A 15,818-nucleotide genomic window follows, 5' to 3' on the forward strand; every position below is an offset into this window, starting at 1 on the left:
TAGAGGAGCTTAGCACACACACACATACAAATGCTGGAGCTGTTAGGACATTTGCAAGATTATACCACACACTGAAGATATTATCTCCTTGTATGATACATATTTATCATCAGGGTGTTAAGAAATAATGTACAGTGGGTGTTACACAATGCATATAACTGCCAGCTGAAAAGATGACTGTTTACATTCAGTGTTAAGGCAGGAGTTAACATGCAGCCAATTAAGCTGTGATAAAATGCATGTATCTGCATAGTGGTGTGATGCTGCAGGGGCTTAGTTGTACAGTAGCAGACTCATAAAATCACTTACGCACTAGTGTACACTCACTGTATTTCCTCTACAACTGCAGTTGCTGTTTGCACACAGCTAGGGAATGCACTGTATAAAATGAAGTTAAATCTGCTGTCTGTTTAGTGTGTTGCACTTACTTATCTCCTCTCCTGTGGTCCTATTGCTGTGAATCACTGAACTCATGACACAGATATTTATTTCTGTACATAATATTGTATATGTTGAATAAATTGGACTGCATTTTAATTACATTTTTTATGAAATCCCCACCAAATATCTTGCTACTTACCTACTCATTACACACAAGCAATTAAGCTCATCTGACTAGAGTGCTTTTTTAAATAATACTGAACTGTGCACAAACTGCACAATGTGCGCCAGATACACAAAATAATGATCTGAAATGACTTACATAGCAATTATTTAATTTTTAATATAAGGACATGCTAATAGTCTTGCCATTTTAACATAATTTTGTATTCAATTACAACATAAAAAAAAACACAGAGCTCTATGAAACGAAGTAACCACTGCTGTTTGAACCATACATAATGACTCCACATACAGCTACGGCACCTATAATTTCACACAACTCAATGAGCTGTTATGCAATAGAATAATGCTAAAGTACCTCTCCAAGGATGCCATACACAACAAATACAAGGCTCATACTGCGTACTAAAGATTACTTGAGTTTGCTGTTTTACACCACTGACGCAAGACAATGAACATTTTTCTTTTCACAGATGTATTTGTGGATGTGTGACTTACAGTGTATGGTCTAACTGCAAGGATCGCCATGTCATGTGGTTCATTTTTATGCATTGAATTTTTAACCACTCACACAGACACGCACATACCGTAGACAGACAGACATGCTTGTCAGCTATGCTGGAGGGCCCTTGGCTGACTGCTGCTAAAGCAGCCCTTCCCCCACGATAAGGGTCTGTCTGGGAGAGGGGGAAGGGAAATCATGACTGTCTGAACACCAGACAGCCAGCATACAGCACAACAGGCGAGAACAGAATAGAGCATCAGTTTGGCTGGGATGAAGCTAGAGAAGATTTACCTTCTGAGCTGCTAATTGCAGTGCATTCTCCAATAAAAAAAATACATTTATTGCAGCTTTCCCTTACCATTTAGCCAATTAAAGTGACCCTCATATGTGTGCAGTGTTTATTACACGCAAATAAGCAACATTTTATTCTTCAGCAATAATATATTTTGGATAATTACACAAAGCTAAGTAGGAAACATAATTGGCTACTTCAGGAGCACATTAGTGATGACAAAGTGCTGTTAGTCATAGGACGCTGGTAAAAGTGCTAACCTTTACCCCTTCGTGGTCTGTTAAATAAGGCTTCTATGTGAGTGGATACTCTACCTATACATTGTACAGATGTTTTAATGGCAGCTCCCTGCTGTGAAGCTCCATCTGGTCAACACAGGTTTACCTTTCATGTTCTTGGCTTTAGATGAGTCTATGAGTACTGAACAGAGGATGATGTGATAAAGGATGCAGGCGGTACATAATTATGTCAGCAGTTTTTCTCTAATGCATCATATTTTTAGAAGTGATTGTTTTATAGCGGTTTAAGGGGGAAACATCTATCTCTCCATGCATATATTGCTGTTCGTGATGATGTTTTATGCTTGTGCAGATCCATCTAAACTAATACTTTGATCATTTGTTGGGATTTCTGAAGATCTTCAAACCAAAAAAGATCATGAAAGCGTGTCAGTATTGTTGGGATTCCTATCTGTGTATACACTCACAGTCATTTTCAAGCTATGTCATGTCATGTTATCATCAGTACGGACCAAAATGTTTCATATCAACACTCCCCTACTAAGATACATTTTGAATGCATGATGTGGACTTAAGCCTTATGGTAGCTTAACATGAAAAACCTATTAAATATGTGTCACCATAGGGTTAAATAATCTTATTGATTTTCTCTGTCTGAGTCTATATAAATGCACCTTGGCTCCAGAGTGATGTTGTATAAGCTTCCCAAAGGCTTTGCAGAATCAGGACCATGCATCCTAAGTCGATAGGGAAGGGGAGAGCCTGGTATAAAACTCTCAAAGTCAGTCCTGTCTATTGTAGTGTAACTGGGGGTAAAAGGGTGCTTTTTTCATAGCTCAGTGATTAGCTTTCCATAAGCTTGGTGTACCATCTGTGGGGCCATTTACACTTAGTGCAAAGGACAAAAAAGTCTTGAGAGGGATATGCAGATATGGGAAATACTCACTTAATGTGAAACTTTGAGAAACACAGACCTTTTATGTAGATGGAGGTGTTTGCACAACAGGTTTTTTTCACTTATTAGTAACTAAACAATTGAACTATAGAAATGATGGCCTTTTCATTTCACACCGCTGCGCCCACAGTCATGTTTGCTTGTAGGTGGTTATTGGTTGGGAAGCAGTTTGTTGCCACACATTTTGGGTGGATTTTCCAATAGCATTTTTTAGAAATATATCAGCCTATGCTTGTTAGTTATTCCATATTAATCACTTTTGGGAACAAATCAGATTTGCTATCAATTATCATTTTTGTACCCAGCTGCATTATAAATTGACATAAAAAATGGATTAGTTAATAAAAAGCAGGTGTGGTGGTAAGCTATGAGTAAATAGCTGACTGTGTGTTCTGGCTTTGAGTACTACACTCCTTTTATATATATTTTTTTGAAAAGCATTGCCAAAGGATCAATGACATGCTAATCAAGGCAAAAAGTTGGTAGTGATAATCAGGATTTGCTATATCTTATTGGAATCTAATAGTGTGTATGCAGGCATGTCACTTTTTGCATATGATAAAAGTCAGAGTTGTAGAGTTTCAGTTCCAGCTGATATTTATTTCCTTCCTTGAAAAAGTTCTGTACACAAGTTTATATCAACAATCTGACAGGCAGTGAATGGACACAATTTAGCTGGCATGAGTTTCACCCCCCTTTCTCTGAGTCTCAGAAAAAGGGCGGGTCCTTTGTTTATGGCATGATTAGAGACAATAAATGATAATTCTACACAGCATATTGCACAGGATGGATGAAAAATAAAGTCAATATATTTAAAAATGCTTTCATATATATATAAAAAAAGAGTCCTGAACTGACCACCTTAAATGTAAGTAAGGATGTGTAAAAGATAGCAGTTCTAGACAGTGCCTGTCCTCGATAGCAACAACGTACATAAACACACAATCTTTTTGCTTTATGATACAGTCAAATATACAAAGATCGAGTTCACGTTTCATCGTTTTTCCTCATTTTTTCATTTTTTTCTGAAAAACACAACAGCTAATAACCTGAATCTGAAATACAAATGCTATTCACCATGCCATAAAGATACTAAAACAATTATTAGCTAATAGTTAGCTGACAAGTAGAAAAGATTATATATTCAAATACAATGAGAAACGCAGTACAAGTAGGTGTTTGCGGAACTCAAGTCAGAAATTTGAATATGCTTGATGTTATCATCCTTGTTGTTTGCTTGCTGTATTGATAGCCTTGTCAATCCAGTGGCTGATTGGCAAAATTTGACATCAGTCAATGAAAACATCAAGAAATAAGTCAAATTTAAAGCTACAATCTCCTCAATTGTTGTCATAGGCAAAGATATCTGACGGAATAATGCAAAAAAACAAGTGGCTGCTTAAGATAGCGATGCTGTAAAAACCCACATGGTCCACAGGAATAGCCTCTGAAATAATGCATTCCTGTGTCTTTAAGGAGCCTGCAGACTGGCACTGTAAACGTAGAAGGTAGGCAGATACAAAGGCTGGTGCTGCTTTCAAGTGCTGTCGGAAAAATCGTAATTGCATCCTTATAACTGGGTGTCTAAGTGCCTTCTGTTTGTACTGACAACATAGGATGTTCAGGGATTGGACATCGACGAAATCTTGCCAGTAGGTGCTGGTAAAAGTGGTAGAAAATTTGCCAAATTTGTGAATTAAAACACCAATCACACACCTGATGCTTATTATGTCCTCTACTCTGGTCACGTATCTTAAAAATACCTCGGTACCTATAACTGCTAATATTAAACAATAGGCACCACAGTGATATAAGGTCTGTTTTGCTGGCTGTCTTTACAAAAGCATTGAAACAGGGGATACAAATTCTGAAGTACGAGCTTACCAGGAGCACTTGAAGGCAGCATGAAAACCAGCCTGCCGGGGTATTAAAAATTAGGAAATCCAATACAGCTGTATTAGTAGGCTACACACACCGATTGTTGACTCCCCCATTTTCGATATAGATTTGTACAAAAATACACTGAGAAAATAATCAAACTGTTTCCTCTCTTTTAAGTGTCCAAAAAGTGTGTACATTTAAATATAAAATGAAATCAAAAGTCGTGTGTTTTTAAAACTCTAGCCCTTCGCCTGAGAAGGAAATGTGACAGACACAGACGTACTGACGAACAACCGTGTAAGAAAAAAAACAGGACTAGATCATGTATACAAGAAATAAAAAAAATGATCAAGTCAAAAATGCTTGGCCCAGTATATAAATACAACATCCCATTAAAAATGGCATCTAAATACATGTACAAAACAAAGCTCAGAGGATGAAAAAAACAAATCGGTGAGGATTTCTCTATAGCTATCATCTGAAATTAAAAGAAATTTTGGTCCTGAATCGTAGAGAACACGTGTATAAAGTTCAGCACAGATTTGAAGTTGCGTTTGAATCCTGAAGTTTGAAAAATTACAACAGCTGGTGATTATTTCAATGTCCTTTTTTTTTTAAAGAGAAGAACCGAAAGCGAGCGCCACCTATCCATTTAAATAACCCTAATACTAGTTTTTAAACTGCTCGACAGTCTCACAGAAAATCTCAGCACAAGATAGGAACAAAGTAGGCTATCATGCTTAACATGTTTTTTGCTTTTTGAGAAAAATATTCGACTTTTAAAAAACATCAACCCACCTCCGTTTCATTAAAAATCCCTCTCGGTGACACACCACAATAAAAATGTCGCACGACAGTCCTATTTCTGTACCTTTTTAGTGGTGAAGTTCACTTGGCGATTGGTAAAAAGATGTGAAATGTCCCTTTTTTAATCAGCAACAACATTGATTAAGTGAACGGCGGACCGCGTAACGTGCAAATCAATCACAGTTAAGTTGTTCAAAAACAGTTCAGCGCTGAGCGTTTCACTGCCAGGAAACAGTCTCTCTTTTTCTCTCCTTCTCTTGTTTGCACTCCGCTTGTGTGGTTGAACCGAGTCCCCAGTCCGATGCATCCGAAGAAAAGTACAAAAAGCAAGTTATTTGCTTTAAAGTTAAGCTTTCCAGGGATTTGCAGCTTGTGTAGACGAGATGGGACTAGTTTTAGTCTGGTGTAGTTATAACACAGATTATAACGCCCACTGCACCAGGAACTCTGTTTGTGGTCATATTTTACAGGATATTACCTGTCGTTTTGCCTTTTTCAGTATGTGAACACCAGGTTGGAGATTGTGGACTCCAGCCAGTCCCCGGAGATCATCTCGCTGACTTCGGGCGTGCAGTAGTCGGGGAACTCGAAGTGGGAGCCCCCGGAGCCGGACTCAAAGTTCAAATCCAAGTCCCTGTCCAGCACCGAGGAGCCGAAACTCCCCAGCGACATGCTATCAAAGCTGGGGCTCGGGTTAATGTCGAGCAAGTCGTCCTCAAACTCTTCATCCTCCGATGAAGAGGATGAGGACGAGTGGGACGAAGCGGAGGAGTGCGAGCCGGATGGAGTCGGCGAGGAAGCCCGCCTGCTGCTGTATGTGTGCCCGCCGTGGCGCTCCGAAGACCCGCCCAGGCTGCCGCTGCTGCCGGGGGAGTCGGCTCCCTCCTCTCTGCCGCTGGCCGCGTCCTCGTACAGGCTAAGCGGGTCGCTAGAGTCCGCCGAGCTGCTGAGCGTCGGGCTGGCCGGGACCACCACGGAGGACGCGGGGCTCACGCTCAAGTTGCTGCTCCCGAACACGTACACTCGCTTGGGCTTCTTGCCATCCGGTATCTGCTTGGCTGCTGAGGAGACAGATTTGGACTTGTAGAGAGAGTTGTGGTGGTGGTGCTCTGATGGGTGCTCGGAGGCAAACGGTGATGCTTTGGTGCTACTGCTGCTGCTCCCGAAAAGTGATTTGTGGGGTTTGCTGCTGCTGGGTGATTTGGATCCATTTTTCCTCGAAGATGAGGATGCCTTAGTGCTGGTGTTGTTAGAGCTACCGTTGAGTTTCTCCCCCTTGTCTCCGCTGCTGCCGGGCTTGGAAGCGCTTGATTTTACCTTCTTCCTCGGCCGGTACTTGTAGTCGGGGTAGTCCGCCATGTGCTTGAGCCGGAGCCGCTCCGCCTCTCTGATGAACGGGATCTTGTCGCTGTCTCTGAGCAGCTTCCACCGCTTCCCCAGCCGTTTTGAGATCTCCGCGTTGTGCATGTCCGGGGACTGCTCCATGATCTTCCTCCTCTCGATCTGCGACCACACCATAAATGCGTTCATGGGTCTCTTGATGTGGCCGCTGGGAGTTTTACACCACGCCGGGTTCTCTCCCAGCTTGTCCCCGGCGGTTGAAGAAGCCGTGGAGCCCGGGGAGAGAGGCGAGGCGGCCGGGTCCAGATCCATGCACGCCCCGGAGTCGGAGCTCGAGTCCCCGGCGAAAAAGGACAGCGCCTCGGCGGTGCTCTCTGTGTGGCTCATTTTCTGCACCATGCTGCCCAGTTATTGACACAGAGGGAGACTTGCTCTGTCTCTCTCCCTCTCTGCTTGGTCCTCCGATTCACTTTAAAGCAAACTCAGCTCTTTTCTCCCCCCTCTTCACAGTTTGAGCTGAGTAAAAAAAGAAGTAATTCACTCCTGAGATGTGCAGTATAACAGTTCAGTCCAGTGTAGCCTTAAAAAGGCTAAAGATGTAGAAAAAAAGTTTAATTTCCAGCTTCTGGAGGTGTTTGAACAGCATGGACAGTATAGCCCACTCTCCTCTGATATCTGTCTCTCCCAGTCTCTTCCGTCTGTGTTATAAAATCAATTCAGCCGTGTGCTGACTGAACACAGTCTATGCAGCTGCAGAGCGCAGACTGAGTGCCACACTGTGCACCCGGGCTCTTACAAAGGGCTCCCAAGTACAGTGTGTAAGGTAAGTGCTTTTCCCTGCATCGGCTCTGTCCCCTCTCCTAGACACAAAAGCCATGCATGCTGGGTATGAAAAAAAGAAACCTAGAGTTACACTGTCCGCCTTCCATCTGCAGACCTGCAGTCGAGTTTCAAGCAGCCCTCCAGTCCGGCCCCCCTTGCTTGTATTTATCCCTTCCCGGAGATACAACGGCGATAAAAATCCACCAATGGCACGCTGTCGCTACCCTGCCTCTGTGCCAAACTCACGCCCCCCTCGGCGCTGATTGGCCGAAAATGGAATCTAATAATAATCAGCGCGTGCAATGAGGAGCCTCGTGTCTGACCTCATTCCAGAATACAACAAGAAACTTCAATTTTTTTAAAGAGACACTGGCTTATGTTATGGAACCCCCTTTTTCTACTTTCTTACCACCAGCCCATGTGTATGCCATTAACGTACAGCTATATGGGAAGCTAAGTATACTTTACCATATGGAAACTTTAACACTGAGCACAGTTTGTACCACTGTGTTGCCCTGGTAATACTGAACAGAAGACACATACCCTGTAATATTAACCTCCTTTGCTGCTCTCTGGTACACACTGTTAATGTTATGAATGGTGCGGACCTATAATGAATAGAAAGAATCTGGAGCCAAAACACTTGCCATCGCAATGCAGCTGCTGTAGTTATGCATTATCTAATGTTTACAATGTGAAGATGTTGTGGAGAGTAAAACCTTATAGCCTAGGTCCACCTTCCAAGGTTGGCACAATAATGGTTATCTGGTGTACTGTATATATATATATATATATATATATATATATATATATATATATATATATATATATAGATGATCTCATAGGAAGTAGGTGACTTTTCCTAATCGATATGATTGATAATTGTTTAAATTTGTGGTTGTGTGCCCACAGGTGGCCACTGAGCGAGGTCTTGCACCATCACTTTGTTAACCAAGACTATGTTCAACAGTTGAGCCTCCCTAACGGGAGCGCTTCACAAACAGGGAAATGTCTCTTGGACACATAATGATCGTTGAGCTGCTGTGAGAAAAGACTCTAAGCCACGCTGTATATGCTCTGCGCTTTCACCTCCCTCTCTCTCTCTCTCTCTCTCTCTCTCTCTCTCCCTCTCTCCACGGGGCGGGGTTGGGCTGTCCTTTCTCACATAACACACATCGAACCAACCCTCTCCTCCAGCGCACCAGACAGAGAAAAGAGAGGGAGGCGAAGAAGCAGGCGGCGGTGTGTGCAAACTGCCAGTGCAAGCGCACACATCCGCACACCTCTAAACTGACATCGATTGCAGTTTCCCGTTAAGTCACACAAACATGAATGAGTGACAGAAAAAAAAACTCACGCTACAGCGCTTTTACGCAGGATTTATCTCTTTTACGCACGGAGACAATTATACACAATTTACTACAAAACAAAACAGAAGTTGTGTATAAAATAAAGGACGGCAAGAATAAAAAAATACGCTGAATTAGCCGTTTTTGTTGTGTTTTTTTGTTTGTTTGTTTTTTAAACATAGGAACTTGTAAAATCACCACAAAAAAGTCAATTTTACACTGTCCGAGTTATTCTGATCACTATTTTTCAATACATTTGTTTTTCTACTTTATGCTTTTGGTAATAACATCACACATTTATTACAGACACCTGTCTCTATCAATCTTTGTTTCCTGAGGGCGAACGTAGTTCCCCTCGCAAAATAATGAGTAGTTTTTTCAAAGTAGTTAAAAAAAAGTGAGGGGGAAAGAGAAGGGATACAGGCAGACACGGTGGATAGAAGCTGCAGGGCGATGTCGGATGGTCGCTAGATGGCATCGCAGAGCCAGAGAGGACTCAGCTGGGCTGTGTTGTACAGAATTTAGGGAGGGTAACAGAGATCAGACCGAGCATCCAGAACAGTTACCAGGGGTGAATTACATAATGTCTCTGTGCGATAGAGAGGCATCCGAGCGATGATGTTGTGCAGTGTGTGTGTGTGTGTGTGTGTGTGTGTGTGTGTGTGTGTGTGTGTGTGTGCGTGTGCGTGTGCGTGTGAATAAAGTATGAATGCCATGACTGTGGTAAGGTAGAACAAGCAGTGATATTAAATTAAAATGAAAGCACAATAGAGTTTGGAAAAAAAAAAAAACAAAAAAAAAACTCGGTTTTAAATCAGTCCCCACTGTAATGATTTCACCTTCCAACAAAGCACGTTTCAGCACATGAAAATGCCATCAAAATATGAAATGAATTGGAAATGAAAATAGGTCTCTGTGTTTGTGTGCGAGTGTGTGTGTGTGTGTGTGTGTGTGTGTGTGTGTGTGTGTGTGTGTGTGTGTGCGTGTCTCAGAGAGAATGAATGAGAGAGGTGGTCAGATGCTCTGAGTCTAAATGAAAGGCGAGTCAGAGGTGACTTGGATCACCGCGGGGAAATTAGTATGAAAGTATAGTCACCAGCATTGCTGGATGCATTTCAGTGGGTACAATTATATTCAATATGGCCTCATATCTGCAGTGCATCCAAGTAAAGCAATGGGTAATTGGGCTCCAATTTGTGTGTTCATGGAGCAGAACTGCAATGGAAATAAGAATGTTAACTCATAAACTCACACCGCTCCTCAACGCCATTTTAATAAGCAACTGCAGGAAAATGGTATAGCGTCTAGTCTATGCTATAGAAGCAGCTGTGCTTAATGTAACAGCCTTCTGTCAAGAGTGCTTTAAATCATATAATAGGTTTCAAAATAACTGTGCACTTTAAAGCAAAAACAGCAACACAGCAGGTCTGAATATACTGTAAATCCATGATTAAAGTCACTCTAAAATTCAAATATAATACACTTTATCCATAGTTTTTTTTCTCTCCTCCAGTTTTGCCCCCAGAATTTTTTCATAGGGGTGCCCAGGTGGGACCACTGAAAGTCTTGGGGTGGCACATCAAAACCGAAAGCCATGACTGAACTTTCTGGGATTCGATTATGTTGTTGAATTACTGTATATAGGTTAGGTGAAAACTATGTCAGCAACTTTATTTTGAGTACCTCAACAATCCTACTTTAATGTGATACATATCTATACATGTTAGGTGATTTATTATTCCTTTAATAGGCTTTTGCAAAATACCTCCAGGCTATCTCAAAAAAATGAGCATGTCAGAGCTTCTTAAAGACAGAAATGTTTTCCGGCAATTTTTTTTATAGTGGAGGGGCCATTAACTGTATCAGGAGGGGCATGGCCCTCCTGCCCCCCACCCTTGGAGGTGCCCCGGCTCTCCTCTAATAAACTCTTAGGAACTCAGTGCACCTGGAGTGACAGCTGGCAAGCTTTTTAAGCTATCACCTTATTCAGTACCTTGAGCAGGTGTCCTCTATTCTATTCCATTCTACAACCCAAAGATAAATAAGACCTTTCACCCACTTTTGGCTTCATAGTTAACTTGAACACACATGTCTTTTACTTGGCTGCCCATACTTCTCTGTCTCTCTCTTTCTCTCTCAGTGCACACATTAGTATGCCACACACACACATACATACATACAGGCACACACACACATGACCTGAAAGGATAAGTAGTGCATTCAAACTTTCCTCTGGCTTTTTCTTTCTCTCTCTTTTACTGCCATTGTTCCAGTGAGGTGCAGCTGCCACGCGAGTTGGAGTGGGTCGCGTGCCAACCCTAATCTCAACAGGTGTTCTTTTGGGTGTCTCTCGCTCGGCCCCCCTCCCTCTTCATCCCTTTCTTTGTCTGTCTGCACTCTCTTTTCTCTCTCTCTCTCTGCCCCCCACCCCCATCCCCCGCATACATCACTTTGCAAACTACTTTTCTTGCACTCTCCCTCCCTAATTTAAATTTACTTGAATAGAATGACCATAATTGAGTTAACTTCTGCCAAAGTTGCACAGGGTTTACAATTTAAGTATCAAAATGTAAGAAATGTAATACTGATGTATCGGTGAGGACTACAGTAGGATCAAAAAGTTGAGGCAAATCACAGGGGAGCTCAGTACAGTTTCATTTGTTGCTCCATTGGTTTTCCCTCTGACTGTGACATATTTTGCGGCTTCTATGGCAATGTCATTTTTTTTTTTCGAGCAAATATTGGATTTAATTTTGGTCTAAGAGTGTGTCAAACTCTTGGTATGCAAGTTTTATTTTGGTAAAGAACTTGATCCCCTCATCTTTCAACAGGCTGCAAGTGTAGCAGGAAGTCTCGCTCCCTCTCTGATCTCACTCACACTATCTTCCCTCTTCCTCGTGCTGCTTGTAATCTCTCTCCTCGCCCGTCTCTTGTTCACCCCTCTGTCTCTGCTCTCTGCCTCCTCTTTCCATCTCTCAGCTCTCTCTCCCTCTCGCTTCGGTTTAGCTCAGCCTGTTTTATTGGCATGAATGTTAGATGAACAGTGTTGCCAAAGCACCCCCCATCTCTCTTTCTTTTCTCTCCCCGTCTCCCTCTCAAGATAAATCTGATCTGAGGTCATCTGTTATTCAGAACACTGACACCATATGGTCAGCCACCCACTCAGAGTACATCCAGTCAGTTTCATGAAAACTTAAAATCTTCCCATATTAAATATTGATGGAGCCGTATATTGACCGGCTGTCACAAACCCAGTTTAGCCTGGGAGAACTTTGAATCATAACTAGCTGATGAATTACAAAAGATGTTGACCTGAACAAGTCAACTTATTAAAAGACATTACTAAAAACAAAGGCTTATATTCAGACATAAGTCAAATATAGGAAATAAAGATAAATAATAATAATGCAAGAAAGATGAAGAAATAAAACATATTTTAATTAAAAAAGTTTTTAAAATATATTATATATAAAAGTGGAATGTTTGCCAGAATAATCAACAGCCTTCACAAAACAATTATTATGATTCTACTCTACCACATCATGCTGTTCATCACAGCAACAGGTCGACCTCAATTACAATTAAAAAATATGATGCTTCAGGTGATACCTTGATCAGACCCATTAAAAGAAACAGACAGACAGCGGTCGCCCCTGCAAACCCGGCGTTGTGGTATTGAGGATAGAGGGGTTGGTGGCAATGGACTGTTCAAAGGGTGTCAGAGATGCAAAGAACTGAGAGACGTTTTAACTGCTTCTGGATATTTTTCACACAACTCAATGAACTTTGTGTCCCCATGCATCATCTCTAAAGCCCAGTCGCCAGAAAAATTTGCATTGTATGCTTTTGCAAAAAACTGATATGTTGCATCTGTATGTTTCATGTGTATCATTTCAACATTTTGAAGCCAAATGTAATTGAGATCACCTGTATATGTGCTAAGTTTCTCGTCGGGACCAAGTTGGGACGGTGGATGGCATGACACCTGAGCAAGACGGCTACCAAGCAGCCAGGCAGAAGACCATTGTTCAAAGTCAACAAACAGAAAGACCTACGTATTTTTAACAACATGTCCGGACGTTTCCATTCGTATTTGTGCTAAACAAAACGGATATGTGTAGGCAGAAAAATGATCTTTTCCAAAGTCAAAACCTGACCACAATATAAAATTGAAAAGTGAAATGTCCACTACATATAAAATGTACAAATTTAACATGTAAAACGTACAAAAGTCCATTATCAGCAGAAATGTACAACCTTTATTCTAGGGTTGTAAACTTGTGGTTGGTTGGACAATTGGTTGGTCGATATGCTCAGTCAGCGGATTTAGTTAGTCTAGAGATAACATGCAGATTGTTTTCCCTCATCAACCAACCAGTTGGTTGAAGAATAGGTAGAATTTCAGTCTTTTCAGTTTCCTTTGGTTGAGTACAGACCCAATTCATTATCACGATCAAGTTGATCTCTGACACTCCTGATTATTTTCACTTCTTATTCACTGCATACAGGCTGTAGAACAACACGGTACACAGTAACTTACCAGTTTGATGCACATACACATATAAGACTGCAGAGTTATTCTGCAAAAGCTTGATGTTGGTCGTGCAAGAATTAATAAAGACAACAAGTGGATTTGGCGTGTATAATCACACTCTGACAAAGCCTGCCACTCAAATTAGAGACTGCAGGTGGACCACATACCTGCCTCCTTCAGCTGCTGTTAAGTGATTTAATCAGCAGAGAGACAAGGCATTGATATATGAAGACTGTGGTGGATTAGAGATGCTGGTGAGAAAAGTATTTTCTCTGCCTTCACAGCATGACAGCCATAATTGGAATTTTTTTTAAAATGGCGTCTGTACAATTAGGGGCATCTGGATGCAGACAGTATAATAAAACTGAAAGAAGATTAAAATGTCGCTCAGGTGATTTGGAGAGGTGTATGTGAATGCATCTTCAACAATTAAGTAAAACAAAAAGCCACAGGTATACTGTGCAAACTACACTGTTGGCTGCATGGATGCATATCACTGACACCAGAATTGCAAAAAGCAATTGGATAACTCCCTACTATGTGTGTGAGGCAAGCAATAGAAGAATGCTCTACCTCATGAAAACACTATGTCCCCACATGACAATAGGGCCCACTGCATGTATCACTAAACTAAAACACATACAATGAAGCTCTTTGATTTATTATATTTTTACTGTCATCAAAGTCAATGTTAACAACAGTCTTTTACAACCTTATAACACGAAGATGGCTGGTTACTGTATATATGAAATATATTTATTCAGTCGTATTTCTAAAGCTTTGTTTGAACAGGTGTTTTCAGGCACAGATACATACAAAGATGCAGACACAAATACACACACAAGACCACATACACAGACACACTCTCGGCAGTCAAAGTCTTATCTTATCCAGAAAGAGCAGCTGCAAAGTATGACCCTAGTTTAGCTTGTTAATGATTGGTGGTGTGTGTATGTGTGTGTACTTGTTTTACCTCCACAATCTCTCCTCTTTCTCAACTGACAAGAGCTCATTATTAGTGGTCTAGCTTTGATTTGTGAAGTTCAGCAAGGTGAAATTGAACATCTGTCACATTTCAAGGTTGTTTCTGTAGGGGAGGGCATTGGGCAAATACAGGCCGGGCTTAACTACCAAGGTAGTGATCGAGTGGAATACACACACATACACACACAAACACACACATTCAACAGGCGAATATGTCACAGACCAATATGTGTGATCACTGAATTTACACATTTATTTTTATGTTTGCACAATGTCATGAGGTCATATGATGTCAGTTGAATTGATTCTTTTCATTGAGAAAGTATGTGCAATGCTGAATATTGAATAACTTTATTTTTCTAAAAGCCTAACACAAAGTTTCACTGTCAATAGGTCTGCACATTATCAGAGTGTTTACTTGATTAGTTTTCATTACTTACTGCAACATTTAATTGCCCCAAAATGTACCTGTTGCATAGCAACACCGTCAGCTTCAGAGGCCTGCATAACTTGGTAAATACAATCTACAGTCAAGTCAAGTCAGTGTTATTTATAAAGTCCATTATCACAAATCACAATTTGCCTCAAAGGGTTTTACTGCATACGACATCCCTCTGTCTCAGGAAACCTCAGGAGGAGCGACTGAGGAGGGATCCTTCTTTCAGGATGGACAGACGTTTCACAGATGTCGTAAAAAACAATTAAATTACAGTAGATGACAAACTGATATATAGGAAAGAAAAAGAGAGACAAGAGAAAGAGAGGGAGGAAACAGTATATTCTGTTTCTATATTGAATGACTGAACCTCGGTGGCATAGCAATGTATACACAGCTATGTGCAGCACACATGCACAGCACACATGCACACAATTACCAATATCAAAAATACTCAATGTCTTCCAAAGGAAAAAGTGCATTAAATTATCCATATGTACCTTTCCTGTTACAGTAATTACACCGTGTGCACCTCTGATATATGTGAGTAATATTGGAAGGTATTCAGCACAGTTACCTCCAATTGCATTCAAACATTTTCTCCATTACAATATCATATAATTGAACTGAAAAGTTTGATCCTAGAGTGACACAAGGACATAATGAACAGGCTGTAGCGAAGTGTGAAAGGCTCAGGTTGCCGACAAAGGAATAATACTCTCGCTGTCATTCTGAGAGTTAACAGTGCTACACACTTCACATGGCACATGCATATTAAAGTACTTATGACATTTGACATGTGACCGTCATGTGGAAAGTGCCACAGTGTGAGACACTATGTTCCCTGTCATTGCAGTTGGTGACTGGTCACCACAGGGACTACTTCAATCTGCCCTGCAAGGTTGCAGAGTGGCTCCCATCAGAAATGACTGTGTGAACAGTGGGATGTGAATATTTCTGCATGTATGTGTGAGCATATACCTGAGTTCATCTGAACATTTTTCTGTTTGAATTTGTGTGGGTGGGCAGATGTGTCAAGTCTGCATGCTTGTGAATGCTCATCTGTGTGTATTTACATATGTTTATGCATGTGCGTGCGTGTGTGTGGA

At 41.2% G+C, this 15,818-nt stretch overlaps 1 protein-coding gene and 1 long non-coding RNA gene across 2 annotated transcripts in view; both read right to left on the bottom strand.

Annotated features, from left to right (window-relative positions):
* LOC121946053 (uncharacterized) overlaps positions 1 to 15,818 on the bottom strand; it is a 205,719-nt gene that overhangs the window by 129,549 nt on the left and 60,352 nt on the right. The window lies entirely within an intron of this gene.
* Positions 3,135 to 7,556, bottom strand: sox4b (SRY-box transcription factor 4b). Its single transcript, XM_042489869.2, has one exon. It carries the CDS (start codon positions 6,981 to 6,983, stop codon positions 5,739 to 5,741), a length of 1,245 nt encoding a protein of 414 aa, XP_042345803.1. The 5' UTR covers positions 6,984 to 7,556; the 3' UTR covers positions 3,135 to 5,738.

This window comes from Plectropomus leopardus, chromosome 11 (genome assembly GCF_026936395.1).
Source record: "Plectropomus leopardus strain MGB_pleo_1.0 chromosome 11, ASM2693639v1, whole genome shotgun sequence".
Taxonomy (NCBI): Eukaryota; Metazoa; Chordata; class Actinopteri; order Perciformes; family Serranidae; genus Plectropomus; species Plectropomus leopardus.

Bases quoted from the DNA above. Each gene is read 5' to 3' on its own strand.
- sox4b (XM_042489869.2), bottom strand. From the start codon at position 6,983: ATGGTGCAGAAAATGAGCCACACAGAGAGCACCGCCGAGGCGCTGTCC.